Genomic DNA, 20,572 nt, shown 5'->3' on the forward strand with positions numbered 1-20,572 from the left:
GAAGGGAAATTAAATTCGTGTTTTTATCTGTTAAACTACTTTATAAAAATGTTTCATATGTACATGTCACTGGGATAAATAAGCTAATATTCAGTTTCGTTTTGATGTTAGTTTATTTGATCTCTAAGTGGTATAGATTTTTTTTTCTAGTCTTTCTAGAGTAGTACAATATTATTTCCATGGGCTAGCTTTACAAGTAGTTTAGGTTCTTGAAGCACACGTTATTTGGTAGTAGGAGGCCATCACTGAGACATGTTGAAGGCAGCAGGAGATAACTACTCCAGGATTCAGTGTTTATTTAGTTTTTCACCTAGATACTTCTGCATTCAGTGTGTTCATTTTACTGATCTAAAAAATAAAATGAAAGACAAAATTTGTTTTTAGAAAAGTTCCTTCTAGTAATGTCCTGAAAAGTAAAATGCTAGTGTTGGTTCTTTTGTTTTGTTTTTTGCCAGTCCTAGAGCTTGAACTCAGAGCCTGAGCACTGTTCCTGGCTTCTTTTTGCTCAAGGCTAGTACTCTGCCACTTGAACCACAGTGCCACTTGTGGCTTTTTTCTATATATGTGGTGCTGAGGAATGGTACCCAGGGCTTCATGTATACAAGGCGAGCACTTTACCACTAGGCCATATTCCCAGCCCTTAGTGTTGGTTTTAAAAGTGTTGTTACTCAGTTTTTTTCTTGTTAGGCAGGCGTTTCTACCAAATAAGCCCCTAAACCATAGCCAATTTTGTCAGTGTTCCTTGAAATGTATTTTATGTCAAATATATTATATTTATTATGTAGTACATTATATTTTGTTTTTATGTCAAATATATTACTGCTATAACTTGATTACCAAAAACTGTCATTTGTAGAACATGCACGTTAGTGTTATTATTTAGTTTAGACATTCCTTAAGGCTTGTTCACTGAACTTATTACTGGCAATATAGAATGTGCTTTTGACAACATGAAATCTATTATTATTGTTGCTGTTATTTTGTGTTAGTACTGAGGCTTGAATTTGGGGTCTCTAGCACTCTACCACTTGAGCCATAGCTCCACTTCCAGCTTTTTGGTGGTTATTTGGAGCCTCATGGACTTTCTTGCCTGGGCTGGCTTCTAACCACAATCCCCAGATCTTGGCTTCCTGTGGAGCTAGGATTGCAAGTGTGAGCCACTGGTACCTGCCCACCAATTATTTTTAAGGTCTCCTCTAGCTGAAATGGTCTTGTATCTGCTTATGATAATAACAAATCCATTTTCCATTGTCTTAAGAACTGGTCTACTTATTTTTCACCTTTGTTCAGCTTTAATAAACTAGGAATTTTGATATGAGTAGTTGGTTAATAGGTATTTTTATTGAAGAATATGCAATACAGGTTATGGCTTACTTTGAAACAAAACTAACATTTAACTTCCACTTTTTTACTATAGAATTATAATAAAAGTCACTGTATAAAATATATGGGAAAAATTAATAACTAATGCTGTAGGACAGACTTAGATGCTTTTTTTAGATTACTATAGGTTGGTAAGACATTGTCAAAAAAAATCAAACAGGAGAGAAACTGGTTTGACTTTGCTTAAAGGAGACTTAGTTATAAGGCTTCAGCCAACTTGATTCCTCAAAGCATTCAACAACAATTTACAAAGGGGGAGGCTGTAAATCTCTCTTGCTAGAAATGTCCAAGCCCTCACTGTATAGATAAAAACCAGGATCCCTGAAGATTACATATGATTTGCTACAAATCATTTTTAGTTCCAGAAATTCCTTGAAGAAATTAGATCTCTTACTTTGCAGAGTAACTTCCACCATATTATACTGACTCATTCCAAGTGAATTTTTTCATTACTAGAATATAATGGAATTTTTAAAAAACGTTATGGGTAAATGATAAAAGTAAAAGGAATTACATCATGTGAATGGCTAATATAAAAGTGTATTCATTTCATCTTGAAATAAAAATATTCACATTCTTGAAACATCTGACTAGCTAAACTGCTGTTGTACTGCATAGATTTTTATATATGGTTAGGTCTGTCTCTCTGTCTCTGTCTCTGTCTCTGTCTCTGTCTCTGTCTCTCTCTCTCTCTCTCTCTCTCTCTCTCTCTCTCTGACAAAGTGCTGCCATTGGAGTATAGTGCCTTATGTAAGCTGGACATTCTATCACTGACTTATGCTTCCAGGCATGTCATTTCATTATTATTTTGTGTTATTTCTACTTACTAAGACAAGATCTTGTTTATGTAGTCTAGGCTGATCTCAAACTGCCTCAGCTTCCCAAGTGCTGGAGTTTTAGGTAGTGTCACCACACCTGGCCCATTCTATGTTTTGGTATAACACAGTCATTAGTCTGTTGCTGTCATTTATTCTATAAAAGGAATTTTTTCTGGTAAAGAAAAAATAGTTAAATTTAGGTGAACTAAAAAGTGATTTCCTTGTGTAAATGATGCAGTGGATCTTTTGTGGAATTTAATTACAACTGGACTTTTTGCTCTAGTGTTTTTGAACTGTCTTCACTGAGTATATCAGAGCTTTGGGATGTATTCCCAAATGCTAGGGGCTTAGGGTGGGGTGGAGAATTACCAGATGGGTGGATGATTCTAAATCTGGCAGTAGTATGAAGAGACTATTTCCTTACTTTGAGTAAGCAATCACAAAGCAATGTGCCCAAGGAAGACATTGGGAGTAGGAAGTTTATTTCATAAAGTTGTTATAGCCAGTAATATGTAGTAAGTTTACTATTGAAACCTAACAATGTAAGTAGAGAAATGCTTGTTGGTGGTGTATCCAGCTCTATTTTGGAAAAATGAGATGGCCCTTTGGTAAAGATTCCAGAACTGACATTATATGGAAATGAAAGCTTTTTATATGAGGTTTGAGGAAAGAGAGCTTCCTTTGCATAGTGAACCTTTATCAAAGATGGAGTTGAAAAAAACCTAAACTAGAATATATTTTGAAGTATTTCTGTTCTGTGCACTCATATGTAAAATGTTAAATCTGTAATAGTTTTTGAGTATGTGTCTTCTGTAAGTTTAGGCATTTAACTTTTTAAAATCTTTTGAACAGTTTTTGATCTATAGGGCAGTGCTCTATTTTTAAACTCTGGTTTTTTTTTAAAAAGTGTTTGTGCGTCAGCATAGCGTCTGTTTCCTTTTTTAAGGAATTCAAGAGTGATTGTTTATAAGTCCTTTCTGAGGAGTGTATTGTTTCTTGCAGCTTTTAAATGGCTATATTAAAGGGAGTATTATCACATGAGCAGACATCCTGATTAACGACTGTGGGGGGAGGGACATTCATTATTAGTCTCATCATTCTTGCCATATAAAATGTCAAGTACTAATCAAAATGGGGACACAGGTATTAGTTTTATCACCTCACCATTAAACATTCTAAATATTAATTTAGGTATATTCTGAAATCATAGAATTTGGGAACAATTGTGCAGTAAAATAACAATGAAAGGTTTTATAGTTAGGGAGACGGAGGCAGCTATAGAAAACCAGCAGAAAACAATAACTGTATCTTGTGTTTGAAACAGCCTGGAACTATCCAAGCTTAGGGTTAACAGGTATTTGTAGAGAGGGTGGGAGAGAGAGAAGCTAGTGACCATGGTGAAATCTTAGTGCAGGGGGAAAGAATTCAAAATGAAGAGTCATGTTACCTATGTTGAAGCAGAAAAAAACTGCAAGAAAAAATTTTTGTTATTGATCATATGGAAGTGCATTAGGGGGTTATATTTGAGGAATAACTTTGTAAATAACCTTTGTAAACAAGTGATAAACAGAAAGGGAACATCTAAACTAGTTTTTATTTTCTTTATGACTTTATGCTTGTGTTCTGAAGAAAAACTTGGACTGGTTTTTGTTTTATATGTGTCTGCCTTCAATTTCTGAAATACTATTTTAGAATAAAGGTAGATGATGGTTGTTCACAACCAAATAAATATTTCTGAGCTTTTATCACTGCCTGTTAAAATAAGTACTTGGTTTTTGTTGTTGTTGTTGTTGTTGTTTTCCTTTTTCACTACTGGAGTTTCAACTCGGGTTCGCACTTGCTAGGCTGGTGCTCTACTGCTTGAGCCATGCCTGCCCTTTTGCAGGGCAAGCAGCTTTTCTGCCTGAGCTGTCCTCAAACTATGATCCTCCTGATCTCAGCTTCCTAAGTAGCTAGAATTACAGGCAGGAGCCACGTTTTGTTTTCTTACAAAATCATATAACCTGTCCTTATTGATGGGTATATTTTAGTATCAAATCATTTAGCTTTTTACGTCATCAGTGAGATAAAAATTTCCGTGGTTAATATGGCATGGTATAGGTTGTAGTCACTGAAGTGAAAAAATCAATGTAGTAGGAGAGTAACTTCTGGAGTAGGTGGGCTTTTCTGTGCAAAATTTCAGATATAGCTATGTTCTCTCTATGTTAAATTATTTAATTCCTTAGTAATTAAAAAAATTCTTTAGATGCAAAAAAGAATAACAGCATGAGATATACGTAGCCTAGCTTCTTGCCTTATTCTTCCCCTTACTGGGAAGCCTGCTCTTAACTTCCAACCAAAGCTAAAAATAGTTTAAACTTGAGTCATTTTTAGAACCTACTACAACAGTGATGCTTGTAGGGGTGTTGTTTCATTGCCAGAAGCTCTCTTTAGAATACAGTGTACAGGAAGGTACAACTGCTACTTCCTAAAATCTGGAAGAAGACTTACTAAGACTACAAAGTAACAATGCCATTGCTCATTTCTTAGTAGCTTCTAGTAACTTTAGTGAAGATTAGCAATTACAACTACATTTGAACTAATCATTTATGTAAATTTCTATAGTGATTAACTCATGAATAAGTTGTTTATATTTAGATCTTACAGCTGGGGAATTCTTTAGGGATCCTCTGTTTTGAGGTACTGGGCCCATGTCCATCACCAGGGCCTCACACGAGTAGGGGGTATTCTATTCTGTTTGCTATGTGCCTAGCTCCTATGGAACTCTTTAATCCAGGGAAGTGACATGTCATGGTAGAAAAGAGCACCAAGCACCAACTCAGGAATCCTTCTAGCTCTGCCACTGCCCTGTGTAGCATTAGATACCTTAGTAATTTTCACCTGCCCCTTGCATATTAGAGATCCTGTGGGTAAATGAGGTGAAAGGTCTATGAGGGCATTAGATAACAGCCACCAGGGACTGATGTGGCACTGAGGCACACTATGTCTTTTCTAATGTCATCATCAGTTACTAAAGTACTGAAGTGACTTAAGAAGATGAAAAGTCCAGTTTTCTTAAAACATATTTTTTGCTTTTATTTTGAACTTCAAGGTATCTTTGATAGCCCACAACATTTTAGCCTGACTTTGGATATCATTTGTAAAGAGAGAGTTCTAGATGTTGTTTTTAAATCTTCAGACCGAAATAAACTTCCCTTCATAGGAGGGAGTGGGTATATCCTAAATTTGGAGCGTAGAGCAGGGATACTTGGAGACCTTTGTACTGAGTACAGGGGCTCTCTCCAGCAGTGACAGCTGAGTGTCCCCATGTTGCCACTGCTGTTGCTTCCTAAACACATGCTGTTTTGAGTGGCCTCACCTTACAAATAGATTTGCAGAACAGGAAGAAGATTCTTGAAAGGGAAGATTGTGATGAAACCGATAAAAATCTCTGTTTTAAAATCTTGTACAGCCTTCTGTTTTAAAATCTGTTCTTCTGGTTGAGACATTAGTCTTTAACTGAGGAACTCTGGAACTGAAGACAAACAATAAAATACCAACAGAAAGGAAATTATTAAGGAATTAAATGTATTTAAATTGCTTTTTACCAGTAACCCACTCAAGGCTCAGAGGTATAAAACTAAAGGAAAATGGAACATTTAAAAATCAATGTATTTAAAAATAAATAAATAAATAAGGCAAAAAAAATCAATGTATTTTTTAAAGCCAAGTGTGGTGATACACACCTGTAATCCTAGCATATGGGAGGCTTATGCAGGAGGATTTTGAGTTGAGGCCAGCCTAGGCTACATATTGAGACCCTATCTCAAAACAAAACCAATAACGTATTTTTATTAGGCAACTTTTTCTTTAAATTGAAAAAGCATTATAACTTAAAATTCACCGTATTTGTTACTTAAATTGATTCATTGTCTCGACAACCACATGTAATAGTAGATTTGATAAAGATTTCTGCTTCATAATAAATCTGTGAATTTGCCTTAGGGCTAAAAAGTATGTTATAAGGATTTTAAGGCAAAATTTAGGGTGCTTCTTAATCAGGTAGAATCAAATAAAAAAATTCAAAGTACATCTTGATTTTTGCTAAATCATGTGCCAAGAAAAGATAAACACTTCTTATAAAACTTTGATCCACAGTATGTGTTGTCTGACAAAAATAAAGGGAAACTGACTCAGGGAAACTACCATTTGAGTCAACAGCCCATACTAAGTAGGAGAGTATACCCACAAACAACTCAAGTTAATGACCTTTCACCTCCTTTTTTTTAAAGTCTCTTAGAACTATTTGTAGACCTTGGTAAAAGTGAATTATAGAAGGGAATGACTATTTCTTAACAGTAAGGGAAGGTGTTTTTTCGTCACACTGACGGCAACAGCTTTTTGTGTTCATGTCCCCTATGCATATGACAGCCTTTCTCCACAACTTGGGAGATTGCTGTCAAGAAAAGATAGGAGTAGGCCAAGCCTGTAGAAGTGATTTTACTCAGTGAGCCTCCTGTTTTACTTTACAGAGATATGAATGAAAAGTAGGTCCTTTCATGGAAGGAGTTGGAGACTCCTGCTTTTATGATTTAATTCTCATTGTTACTTCTTGGGGAAAAAAAGAACTAATAGTTGGGAACAGGACCAAAACAACACTTTGTATAATTGTGATCTGGTTGGTAATTGTATGTAATAGCTTACAGATGCTCATAAGCATGTTTTAGCAGTTATCAATAAAGCCCCTGGCAATTAAAATACTTTAGAAACTGAATGTAACTTAATCCACTACTTTCTCAGATTCATTTTTGTTTTTGTTTTGTTTTTGTTTCCAATCCTGAGGCATGGACTCAGGGCCTGAGCACTGTCCCTGGCTTATTTTTGCTCAAGGCTAATACTCTACCTTTTGAGCCACAGCTCCACTTCTGGCTTTTTTCTATATATGTGGTGCTGAGGAATCGAACCCAGGGCTTCCTGGGCAAGTACTTTACCACTAGGCCATATTCCCAGCCCTCAGATTCATTTTCAAGTGGTTGACTCTGTAACATGACTTGAAGAAATGAAGATAGCTAATCCTACATAAACTCATGTGGATGTCAGGAAATGCATAGGCTATGTTGTTGCCTTCCTTCTTACTAGGAATATAAACTAACTGGTGATACACTGAGACCGAGGTCACAGGTGTGAGCTGGGTTCAGTGCTTAATCTTTGCTTTTGTTTGTGCATTCCTGTAGTCAGCAATGAATTTAAGACTGGGTCTCAGAATGCTGAATGCAAAAAATAGGTGACATGAATTTTAATATCAATATTTTTACCACAGATTTAGGAAGCACTGAAGCCAACAGTAGAACATTACGAAGTTGAAAGCATCCTACATGTTAAAGCAGTGAAGAATTTTGAAATTGACTATTAGATCTCTTGAAAATATAGATAAATCAGAATTAAAGACTTTAATGTGTCTTTCCTTTTTCTTCTTAGATCCCAATTTCGTTCGGACATTTCTTACAACATACCGATCTTTTTGTAAACCTCAAGAATTATTGAGTCTTATAATAGAAAGGTATGTACATTTTTAAATGTTTTAAAGCCTTTATTTTTAAAAAGAGACTAGGCATGGAACGTTGGTTAGCCTTGAAAATTATGTCAGCTGATTTAGAGTTATTGTACAAACCAAAAATGAACATCCCATGGTTTTATAAGTCATATTTATTTTTAGATTCTACATGTGTCTTTATGTTTCTAGTTTTATCTATATTGGCAAGTATTAACTTCTTTTTTCAAATATTATCATTAGTTTTTGTATTACAGAAGCCTCAGTGGTTTCTTTGACGTATATAAAACCTCAGTAATTTTTTTTGTAGTTTTCTCTTGACTATGCTAACAAGTGAAGAAGTTTGTATATTTCTGTTTACAATTAATATTTTCATTAATGTTTTGTCTCTTAGGTTTGAAATTCCAGAGCCTGAGCCAACAGAAGCTGATCGGATAGCTATAGAGAATGGAGATCAACCCCTGAGTGCAGAACTAAAAAGGTTTAGAAAAGAATACATACAACCTGTGCAACTGCGGTAAGTATTAAATAATAACTGCAGCAAACAGTGTTTGTCAAATTTCAGTTTCAAAGTTGAAGTAAATAAGGACCTTTCCCAAGCAATAAGATAACATAAAAGGAATGAATTAAAGAAGAGAAGTTGTCAGAAATGATTGTATCTGTATATTAATTAGAATTTTGAAAGATTATTTAATTTGTCAAAAGTTACTCTATTTTTGTTTGTACCATTCATTGTGAAAAACATTTGTTTGTGTTCCCTTGTGATTTAATTTTTTGTTAATGCCATAGAGTGTTAAATGTTTGCCGACACTGGGTAGAACACCACTTTTATGATTTTGAAAGAGATGCAGATCTTTTGCAACGAATGGAGGAATTTATTGGAACAGTAAGAGGTATGTTTTTCATAAATGCCTAGTTTTATAGATAATGAAAGAACCAGTATTATGCTTATCAATTTATAGCCTTATAGATAAGTGCTAAGGAATACTTATGATGGTATATGCCTTTGGGCAAAGTTACTTGGATTAAACTGTACTTTTCTATCAGAAAGGTGAAGAGCTAGATTTGATAGTGTCCAAAATTTCCCTTCTAGTTTAAAGCATCCTACAAGTATGTGACTCCCAAGAGGGTCTAGACAATCTTGTTTTTATTTCTGTGTGTACTCTAAATGAAACTCAGAAAATTAAAGTTTAAAATATACTTTCCTATACAGTAAAAAAATACAACCACCTCAACACTCAGGCTGATATGAGGGATTCAGTCTTCTAATACTGTTTGGTCTATAAAATTCAGTGTTAATTAGATTAATGATGAATTATATAATCCTTACCAATCTTTGAATTTGTGGAAAATAAAAGTTTTTGAGGAGAATTAAGGTAATGTTTAGAACTAAAGTTCAGAACAGTATATGTTCCTAGTTTTATTTAGAAATGATCTAGAGGATACTAACATATAAATTATTAGCAGCGGTTATTTGTAAAATGAGAGGGGACTAGGAAAGGGGAACTTTCAATTTTTATTTGGTCATATGAATTTTATAGATACTGTAGACTCAGGTATCACTGATGTGATTTTAATTAGTTTACAAAAAGTAACTAGAGAAATTTTAAGTGTTTAAAATATATATAATGCATTTCAGGTAAAGCAATGAAAAAATGGGTTGAATCCATCACTAAGATAATCCAAAGGAAAAAAATTGCAAGAGACAATGGACCGGGTCATAATATTACATTTCAGAGTTCACCTCCCACCATCGAGTGGCACATAAGCAGACCTGGGCACACGGAGACTTTTGACTTACTCACCTTACACCCAATAGAAATTGCCAGACAACTTACTTTACTTGAATCAGATCTATATAGGTATGTAATCTGACATTCAAGTTGCTAGTCATTGTGGAAGAGTTAAGTTTTTAAATGCAGAACTGTTTCTGTCCTGTAGAGTTGTCATAAGATTTTAATGAGATGGCATATGAACTGTATAGCAGCAATAAAGTTTGCAAAGCAGTTCTACTTCTTTTACACCTTTGGTCTCTTTTGTTCTGCTTGAATTTATGCTGTCCTTCTTTTTGCAGGTGTCCCTAGTTTATGAAGCTAGGCTCAAATTCTGGCTTTACCAGTTACTGGCAGCTTTAACCTCCTTTGTAGCCTTTTCCTGCTTCTTAGGAGTTTCCTGAAGACTAAGTGAGACTAAAGATCATACTGATTTCTGAGGCTCTATTGAGATTGTTTTTAATTAAATTTTATTGACAAGGTGATGTACAGAGGGTGTGTTACAGTTACATAATAATGTAGTGAGTATATTTCTTGTCTTATTTGTTACACCCTCCCTCATTTTATAAGCATATATACAATATCCAGTGTACCAAAATCATATATTGACCACAGGAGGTATGCCAAAGGAAATTCACCTAGTACATTAAACATAACAACAACAATAAAATCCTCCTGTTTCCGTCTCTTGGAGTTCATTTTGTTTAGCCTCTTCTTAAAATAGTTGATATGTGTATGGCTTGTTAGCACCTAGTACAAGTTCAGTAATTGTTAGTTACTGCTAGTTTAAGTCATGACCCTTTCAGTTTACTATTGTATATCATTATTCTACTGACTCAAGAACTGTGCTTCTAACTTTAAATTCTACTTAAAATCTCAAACAAAATTACTTTTTAATAACTAAATAAGAAAAAAAAACAAAATTTATAGCCCTTCTCCCACTTTCCCCCAAATTTTGATATTAACATCTTTTATTTACTTTTCAGGACTCTTCATGGTTTTTTGTTTTTTTGTGTGTTTTGGGAATTTTTATTTTTTGTTATTATTATTTTTTTAATTCTCCTATTTTTTTTTTCAAATTTTTGTTATCAAACTGATGTACAGAGAGGTTACAGTTTCATTCGTTAGGCATTGGATACATTACTTGTACTGTTTGTTACCTCGTCCCTCATACCCCCCTCCCTCCTCCCCTTTTCCCTTCCCCCCCATGAGGTGTTCAGTTCACTTAGACCAAACAGGAATTTTTATTTTTTATTTTTGGTGCTGGCGTTTGAACTCAGGACCTTGTGTTTGCTAGGCATTCTACCACTTAAGCCATGTCTCTAGCCACTTTTGATTTTATTTTTTCAAATAGGGTCTTACTTTCTTGCCCATGCCAGCCTGGACTGAGATCCTCCTATTTGTACCTCCAGTGTAGCTGGGTATACTACCACTCCAGCTTTTTGTTGGTGATATGGGGTCTTCCACACTTTTTGCTTGAGCCAGCCTTTGCAATCCTCTCAGTCTTAAGTCTTCTGAGTAGCTAGCATTACAGTTATGAGCCACTGTGCCCGGCTTGGAGTAGGCTTTTTTCCCCCTTTCCATTAGACAAAAAAGACAATGATGATTTTTAGTGATTATACCCTCTTTGAAGTAATTGCTAGATATTAAATATGTATTTATAAAGTGTTAGGAAAACGTAAAAATCTGAACTTTTTTTAAAAAAAGCTATAGAAAAGATGCATAATTATAATTTTGTATACTATATTTTCGTAAGCCTTTCAGTTGGTGAAAGGAAAATTTATGTAATAAAATATTATATTAGAGGGGAAAGTATGGTAACATTTTCTGTTGATTTTAGAGCTGTGCAGCCATCAGAATTAGTTGGAAGTGTATGGACAAAAGAAGACAAAGAAATTAATTCTCCTAACCTTCTGAAAATGATTCGACACACCACGAATCTCACTCTCTGGTTTGAAAAGTAAGTATTCTTGACATATGCATATTTATAACAGTAATTTATGTTAAGAATTGTGGCACAATTTTCTTTCTAGGTGCTATGTGTCTCTTTGTTCTTCCATTTTCCTTTCTTTTACTTTGAATGACTTTTTTTTTGGCCAGCCCCGGAACTTGAACTCAGGGCCTAGGCACTGTCCCTGAGCTTTTTTTTGCTCAAGGCTAGCACTGTACCACTACCACTTGAGCCACTTCCAGCTTTTTCTGTTTATACAGTGCCGAGGAATTGAAACCAGGGTTTCATGCATGCTAGGTAAGCACTTTACCACTAAGCCACCCGCATTCCCAGCCCCATGACTATTTTTTTCTAATGCAATTAAAGTTTTTTTAATTATATTTAAGACTTGCTTATATTTAAGACTTTCTTTCTTTTTTTCTTTTTTTTTTTTTTTTTTACAGTTTACCATACTGTACTCCCCCGCCCCCCCCCCGACCTTTTTTTTTCTTTGTGGTGCTGATTAAACCCAGTCTTGGAGGCCTGCAAGCCTTTATCACTGAGCTATACCCCAGACCCACCATCTATATCTTATTAGAATAAACTTCAGATTTATAGTAGCTTAATTCCAGTAATATATGGAAATATTACTCATGCTTATTTTGTCTCCCCATCTCCCTTTTATTTGATTCTGAAATTTGAACTAAGGACCAAATGCTTGCTAGGCAGGCATTCTACTTTTGAGCTATACCTTCCATCACACCTCTCTCTCCTTTTTGGTGTGCCAATTCTGGAGCTTGAACTCAGGGCCTAGGTTCTATTCCTGAGCTGTTTGTGCTCAAACCTAGTGCTCTTCCACTTGAGCTACAGCTCCATTTCTGACTTTTTTGGTGGCTAATTGCTGATAAGAGTCTCACAGACTTTGCTGCCTGGGAGGGCTTCGAACTGCAATCCAGAAATCTCAGCCTCCTAAGTAGCTAGGATTACAGCCATGAGCCACTGGCACCCCAGCTCCATTCCTTTTTTTTTTTTTTTTTTTTGACTGGTAACTTTTTTTTGTTGTTGTTGTTGATCATGAGGTTTGAACACTGGGCCTGGGCGCTGTCCCTGAGCTCTTCAGCTCAAGGTTAGTGCTCTTCTACTTTGAGCCACAGCACCACTTCTGGTTTTGTGGTGGTTAATTGGTGATAAGAGTCTCACAAACTTTCCTGCCCTGGCTGGCTTTGAACTACAATGCTCAGATCTCAGCCTTCTGAGTAGGATTACAAGAGTGAGCCACCAGCACCCAGCATTGACTGATAACTTTTGAGATGGAGGCGGGTCCTTGTTTCCTGCCAAGAGGTACCCTATTTTAAGACTTTCTGTCATAAAAAAGTGGGATGACAAGTGCACCATAACAATCAGCTTCTATTAAGATGGAGTCATGCAAACATTTCTGCTTGTCGCTGGCCTAGAACCCCCATCCTCCTTATCTCTGTCTCCCACAAAGCTGGGATGACAACCATGTACCACCAAGCTATTGGTTGAAAAGGGGTCCTACTTGTATGCCTGGACCTCACAGGGCAATCCTTTCCATCTCAGATCTCAGCTTTATAGTAGCTTTGAATCCATGCATGAGTTTGGTACCCAGTTCTTTTCTCTCTTTATGGTATTACAATATACCTATTCATTGTTTTATACAGTTGCTTTGTAAATCAGCTAAGAGAATAAATGAAAAAGAAATGCATTTGTAGTATCTTTTATAATTCCACAACTATCTTTATTGGGTGTTATTTTTGTGGATTCAAATTACTATCTGGAGTCACTTGTTTTCAGCCAGAAGAGAACTTCCTTTACTCTCTTTTATACAGTGGGTCAACTAGCAACTGAGTATTTTTGTTTATCTGAGAAAATCTGTCTTTCACTTTCATTTGTGGATGATAGCTTTATAATTTTTCTTCTGTTAACACAGATCTATTCTTGAGCCCCTCTAGTTGTTCATTTCTGTCAATGCACTTTTTCCAAATTTGATGTCTTAAAATAACTTCTGTTGCATTAAAGATACTGTTTCTCTCTCTTTTTCTCTGTGTGTCTCTCCTTCAGTCTCTCTCTCTCTCTCTCTCTCTCTCTCTCTCTCTCTCTCTCTCTCTCTCTCTCTCTCTACCTCTCTACCTCTTTCTCTCTTTGTGCCAGACCTGGAGCTTGAACTCAGGGCCTGAGTGCTGTCCCTGAGCTTTTTTGCTCAAGGCTAGCACTCTACCACTTGAGCCACAGTTCTTTTTCCAAGGTTTTGGTACTTAATTGGGTCTTTACTACCCAGGCTAGCATGGAACCACAAATCTCAGATCTCAGCCTACTGAGTAGCTATGCTTATGGGTATGAGCCACCAGGGCCAGGTTTCTGATGCATATTGTAATCATTCCTTCCTTCTTTGTCATGCTATCCTTTATAGTTCTTTTTATAGTATTTTGAAAACATTTTTATTAATTCTGACATCTGCTCACTTTTCACTTCCAGTTTCTGTTCCAGCTTTTCTTCCATTCTATGGATCATGCTTTATTATTTCTTTGCATGTTTTGCCATCTTTTTGTTGGAATTTTAAGACTATATTGTAGCAGTTCCGAATACTACTCCTTTCCTTCTAGGGTTTGTTGTTGCTATTATTTGCTTATTTGTTCAGTAACTAGCTGGATCATTTTAGTGAAGCCTATTCTGCCCGCCTGCCTGCCTGCCTGCCTGCCAGTCTGTTGGTCTGTTCATCTGTCCATCTGTTTGTCTGTCTCTAATTTTCCTCTTCCACCTCCTTCATTCCTCTCTTTCTCTTCTACTCTCTACCACACAAAGGGTTAATAAGCTGGCGCTTTATTCAGGAAACTAGATTTGAACATTCCTAACATTCCTATGTTGACTCTAGGAAGATAATGGTACCACACACATTTTACTGTTGAATGCCACTAGTTGTTGTTTCAACAACCCTTGTGGTATAAATTGCAATGCATATTAATCCATTCAAGTTGTGGCATTTTTAGAAGGAATGACTACTGAATTCTTTGTTAAATATTTGTTTTAACACCAGGAGGATTCCTCTCAGCTCTCTGCACACTAGCCAGCCCACAGCTGAGGCTGTATTTTCCTTATATCGCAAATCTACTCCTGCTGCCTCTCACCACAATCTTCCCTGTTCCTTAGTGTACCTTTAGTTTTAAACTTTGCACATTGGAAATGACAAGACATTAGCAGTTTTATGTTTGAAACAGGGCTCCAGGACAGGAGACAGTGACAAACTTCTAAATGACATTCTTTCTTGGGAAACCTAGTGCTAGGTTGGAGGTTCAGAGAGACTCTTGGGAGAATTGAAGGTGTATTTAGCTCCAGGTCCTCTTAAGCTGCCCTCTTTTGACAGGGAACTGTCTTAGGAACTAGACCAAGGGCTATTTTCTGCATTCTTGGCACTCAATCCCAGGTAGTCCCCATACCATAGGTGAAGCTGGGCAAAAGAAGAGAGTTCTTGCTGGGGGCTAGTGGCTCACGCCTGTAAGCCTAGCTACTCAGGAGGCTGAGATCTGAGGATTGTGGCTCAAAGCCGGTCTGGGCAGGAAGGTCAGTGAGACTCTTATTGCCAGTTAACTACCAAAAAGCCAGAAATGTAACTGTGGACCAAATGGTAGAATGCTTGTCTTGAGTGGGAAAATTAAGGGATAGCACACAGACCCTGAGTTTCAAGCCCATAAAAAAAAAGAAAGAAAGAAAAAGAGTTCCAATTTCTTAACTGTACCCTGCCAGGACTTAGGTTCAGCAAGTAGAAATAGGATGAACATTTCTGAAGTCCCTTTCCTCCAGAGAGGAGAGCCCAGCATGGACATAGCTATTCTTGGCTGCTGCAATCTGGAACAGACTCTTCTTTTTTTTAAAGTACAGTTTTTCCCAGGACCAGCCTCAGACTGTGATCTTCTGACCTATACTTCCCAAGTAGCTGGGGTTACAGGTGTGCATCACTATACTAGAGCCTCACTTTCATTTTTTGTGCTGCTTTTTAACAGGCTTTTTCCATGTTAATGGTTCATATTCACTTGCCACAGTGATTCATAGCCTGAGGTACCCAATGAAATTATAGTTAAAAGCTACACAGGGGATCTTAGTTTGAAACCCTAGTTAACAACAATGGAAGCAGTTAATTAAATAAAAGATATATAAAGTATACTTTGTTTCATGTTTTTAATTGTCCAATTACCTTGATAGCCAGAGTATTTGTAAACATCTCACTAATACTGTAGACATGAACATATTATTTTTGACAATAAACCAAGTTTAATTTCAAATACTAGAAGTAGAGAGTAAATGCTAAGTCATTTCATTTTTGAATATAGCATACTTTTAAATTATGCTAGAAGATAAATATATATAGTATAATAGATATTATATAGCACATACTATATATATTTTACTAATAGCATAAGATGTACTCTGTAATAAATATATTTCATATAGTTTCCAAGGATTATCAGTATAAAATGCCTTATTTCATTATTGTTCATTCATTTTTTTCATTTTAGGTAATATTTATATTTTTCTCACTTTATTTTTGTGTGTTTAATACTGGAGATTGAAACCAACGCCTCTCATGCATACTATTAGCAAGTACTCTACTACATCCCCAGCTGTTGTTTTGTTTTATTTTATTTATGTATTTATTTTGTTGATCTTGGGGCTTAAACTCTGGGCCTGGGCACTGTCCCTGAGCTCTTCAGTTAAAGGCTAGCGCTCTTCCACTTTGGGCCACAGCACCACTTCTGTTTTTCTGATGGTTAATTGGAGATAAGAGTCTCATGGACTTTCTTGCCTGGGCTGGCTTTGAACTGTGATCCTCAGATCTCAACCTCCTCAGTAGCTAGGAGATAGGAGTGAGTCACCGGCATCCAACTAGGTATTGTTTTATTTTTAATTGTGGTGAAAATAGAAGTCAATTACACCTGACTATCCATTCATCACTGTAGCTGTGTGTTTCCAGTAATCACATAATACCCAGTCCTTATACCCTAGATTATTGTACTTATTGTGCAAGATTTGAAAACCAGTACTTCACTGAGAACCTCTTTTAATTCTTTTTAATTCCCAGATGTATTGTAGAAACTGAAAATTTAGAAGAAAGAGTAGCAGTAATGAGTCGAATAATTGAGATTCTACAAGTCTTTCAAGAGCTGAATAACTTCAATGGTGTCCTTGAAGTTGTGAGTGCTATGAATTCCTCACCTGTTTACAGACTAGACCACACATTTGAGGTAGGTGTGTACATAGGTTTTAAAAATGAGTTCCCATTGTATATTATAAATTATGTATCTCATCTATCTTTTCAATAGTAGATTACAAGATGGAATTATCTATACTTTGTTATGAGTTGATTGTTCTTTTTAAGATTATTCTATCAAAATGTATTCACAGATTCTAACTTTTTAAAAGATGTCCAGTACTTAATTAATAATGTATGAAATGTTCGATGATATGCTCGTATAATGATGTGTCATACATAATTAAGTATTGTTGTTTTAATATTTTTTGCATTCTTAAAGTCAAACTTACATTTTATGTTTGGGCTTTAATGATTAATCTAGCATATTTTAGCATGATCTGTGATTCCTTTGTGAACTATAGCCTCCAAAAGTTAATTTTTCCTTCTTATAGCAAATACCAAGTCGGCAAAAGAAAATCTTAGAAGAAGCTCATGAACTGAGTGAAGATCATTATAAGAAATATTTAGCAAAACTCAGGTCTATTAACCCACCATGTGTGCCTTTCTTTGGTAAGTATTTCTTCCTGGAATTTTTTTCTGCTAATGGGTAAAAAACAACATTCATTTTATTAACTGAGCTTATAGATGTGTAATATACGAGCAGAAAATAGTTACTTAATAAATATTTAGTGTCTGAATCCCCTCAGTTTTTCTCTATTTGGACTTAAAGATAAAGCCAAATACAAGTCCAAGTTTAACATCCCAACTTGAAAATCCAGTATAAAATCTGAAGCTTTTTGTTTTGTTTTGTTTTTTGCCACTCCTCAGGGTTGGCCTCAGGGCCTAAGCACTGTCCCTGGCTTCTTTTTGCACAAGGCTGGCACTCTTACCACTTGAGCCACAGCACCACTTCCAACTATTTCTGTTTATGTGGTGCTGAGGAATCGAACCCAGGGCTTTGTGCATGCTAGGCAAGCACTCTGCCACTAAACCACATTCCCAGCCTGTCTGAAGCTTTTTGAAATGAAAATTCCACCTTTTGCAGGTTAAGGATTACAATCAGAGAGCAAGCTCTTCAAATGGAGGGTTAGGAGGTCAGTACCAGCCTGGGTTACATATCTCTATGTTTGACTACTTTATAGTCTTAGGCTGTGTGTTTAAGATTTATATGATAGATAAGTGAGTTTTATTCTTACACGTAGGTCTCATGCCCAAGACATTTCATTATACACAAACGTTCCAAATCCAGCAAATTGAAAATGCATCTTCTCTCCCTGCTTTTTTTTTTTTTTTTTTTTTGGTGGTACTGGGCCAAAAAGCTCAGGGCCTTGTGTTTGTCAGGCAGGCGCTCTACTACTTGAGCCATGCTTTCAGCCCATAACACTTCTGACCCCAGTAGCAGATAAGGGGTAAGCAGCCTGTCTATACATCGCACTTTCTAATTTTATTTTTGGTAACCATTTGATATTATATAATACTTAGTTATATATTTATAGAGGTCTTTCAAATTCTGATAAACCAGAATAGAAGACACATTATGCACACTCTTCAATATTAATAACTAATCATTAAAAATAAAAAGAATTTCACATGATTAAAAATCATAGTAGCTGGGGATATGGCCTAATGGCAAGAGTGCTTGCCTCGTTATACATGAAGCCTTGGGTTCAATTCCCCAGCACCACATATACAGAAAGTAGAAGTGGCACTGTGGCTCAAGTGGCATAGTGCTAGCCTTGAGCTAAAAGAAGCCAGGGACAGTGCTCAGGCCCTGAGTCCAAGGCCCAGGACTAGCAAAAAAAAAATCATAGTATAGCCGAGCTCTGGTGGCTCATGCCTGTAATCCTAGCTACTCAGCTGGCTGAGATCTGAGGATCATAGTGCAAAGCCAGCCACAGCAGGAAAACCATGAGACTCTTATCTTCAATAAACCACAGAAAAGTAGAAGTGGATCTGTGGTTCATAGTGGTAGAGTGCTACTAGCCTTAAGCAAACAGAGCATAGGGACAGCACCCAGGTCCTGATTCAAGCCCCTCAGCCAACCAAAAAAAGAATCATAGTGTGTATGCCTTTGGGCCCACACCTTCAACACATCAAAGTTTAATTCTCTTCACCTACTTCTTCCCCTCCCTGTTTTGTGTCAGGGGAAGAATATACTTTTATCTTCCTTGAATTTACTTGCTGTATTTCACATCTTCACTGTCTCATACTCTGGCTTCTTTCTTTGCTTGTGTATATGGTCAATGAGCCTTCCTCTGAATAGAAACTGTGATCACAATCTTTTACGTAATGTTTTTAGTGTTTGGCAGATTTTCTTCTCTCCTTTAACTCTATTTTTTCTATATTTTCTGCAGTTAATAAGTCTAAGACTTATAACCAATTGCAACCATTTTTTTTGTTTGTTTGTTTGTTTTTTTTGGCCAGTCCTGGGCCTTGGACTCAGGGGCCTGAGCTCCATCCCTGGCTTCTTCCTGCTCAAGGCTAGCACTCCGCCACTTGAGCCACAGCGCCGCTTCTGGCCGTTTTCTGTATATATGTGGTGCTGGGGAATCGAACCTAGGGCCTCGTGTATCCGAGGCAGGCACTCTTGCCACTAGGCTATATCCCCAGCCCGCAACCATTTTTATTTTATTATATTATAGTTATTTCTTGTGTACTAGTCCTGGGGCTTGATCTCAGGGCCTGGGCACTCTTGCTGAGTTCTTTTGCTTAAGGCTGGCACTCTTCCACTTGAACCGTAGCTTTGCTTTTAGCTTTTTGGCAGTTAATTGGAGATTAGAGTCTCATAGATTTTCCTGCCTGGGCTGGCTTTGAACTTTGAGTCTCAGATCTCAGCTTCCTGAGTAGCTAGGATTATAGGTTTGAGCCATCAGTGCCAAACTTAATTTTTAAACTATTTATTTGTTTGTTTTTCCAGTCTCGAGGCTTGATCTCAGGACCTCAGGATCTGGGTGCCATCCCTGAGCTTGGTTTGCTCAAGGCTAGTTCTGCCACTTGAGCCACAGCCCCATTTCAGCTTTTCTTGGAGTTTATTGGAGATAAATTGCATGGACTTTCCTATCTGAACTGACTTCAAATAGTGATCCTCTGATCTCAGCCTCCTGAGTAGCTAAGATTATAGGCATGAGCCACTGGCACCTGGCTTAAACTCATATTACATATTTTCAAGTTGTTTTCTGAAAGGTTTATGTTCACTTACAATGCCATCAAATGTATATCATCTCATTATTTCCAACTTTAGGTACTTCAACATATTTTCTCAGATTAAAAAAAATAACCTGTTGTCTATTTGGGGTTTGTTTTTTTTTGTGGGGGGCTCTTTTTAAATTTTAATTTTACTGTCAAGGTGATATACAAAGGGGTTACAGTTACATATGTAAGGTAGTGAGTATATTTCTTGTCAAACTTGTTACCCCCTCCCTCATTTTTCTCCCACTTTCCCTCCACCCCCAGTCCCATCCCCCATATTGTACAGTTCATGTCCAACATATTGTCTTGTGAGCATCACTGTTGCATTGATTCACCCTTTGTCTTTTGTCTCATCATTTTGTTGTTCGCCTTCCCATCCCTAATTCAGATAAACATGTATACAGTACCCAGGGTACCAAAATCAGATAAGCTATTCCCTATTTATTATAATTTATAGTCTGTTCCCTGTAGATATTTTTTTACCCATTTGCTTTGATAATTATATTCCATCTTATCTGTGGTCTTTTTCATATCTGCTGTAGATACTCTTACCACCCTGCTTTTTAGTTTTTATTAGTTGGCACATACTAGTTGTAAATCTATAATCTGTCTATCTTCAGTATTTCTATATTTGGCTACTCTAATAATTTAATATTGAATCATATTATCCTCTAGTGTTTTGTGATGAGTTTCATATTATATTTAACTCTTACCAAAATGATGTCTCATTATTTGTTGAAAAAG

At 36.5% G+C, this 20,572-nt stretch overlaps 1 protein-coding gene across 3 annotated transcripts in view; it reads left to right on the forward strand.

Annotated features, from left to right (window-relative positions):
- Positions 1-20,572, forward strand: part of Sos1 (SOS Ras/Rac guanine nucleotide exchange factor 1) — a 117,748-nt gene that overhangs the window by 74,455 nt on the left and 22,721 nt on the right. For all 3 annotated transcript variants that reach the window (XM_048353084.1, XM_048353086.1, XM_048353085.1), the window contains exons 11-17: positions 7,659-7,740; positions 8,126-8,248; positions 8,521-8,624; positions 9,371-9,593; positions 11,344-11,463; positions 16,529-16,691; positions 17,092-17,209. In XM_048353084.1, the coding sequence (XP_048209041.1) occupies positions 7,659-7,740; positions 8,126-8,248; positions 8,521-8,624; positions 9,371-9,593; positions 11,344-11,463; positions 16,529-16,691; positions 17,092-17,209 (933 nt within the window). The remainder of the gene's footprint in view (positions 1-7,658; positions 7,741-8,125; positions 8,249-8,520; positions 8,625-9,370; positions 9,594-11,343; positions 11,464-16,528; positions 16,692-17,091; positions 17,210-20,572) is intronic.

Source organism: Perognathus longimembris, chromosome 8 (genome assembly GCF_023159225.1).
Source record: "Perognathus longimembris pacificus isolate PPM17 chromosome 8, ASM2315922v1, whole genome shotgun sequence".
Classification (NCBI taxonomy): Eukaryota; Metazoa; Chordata; class Mammalia; order Rodentia; family Heteromyidae; genus Perognathus; species Perognathus longimembris.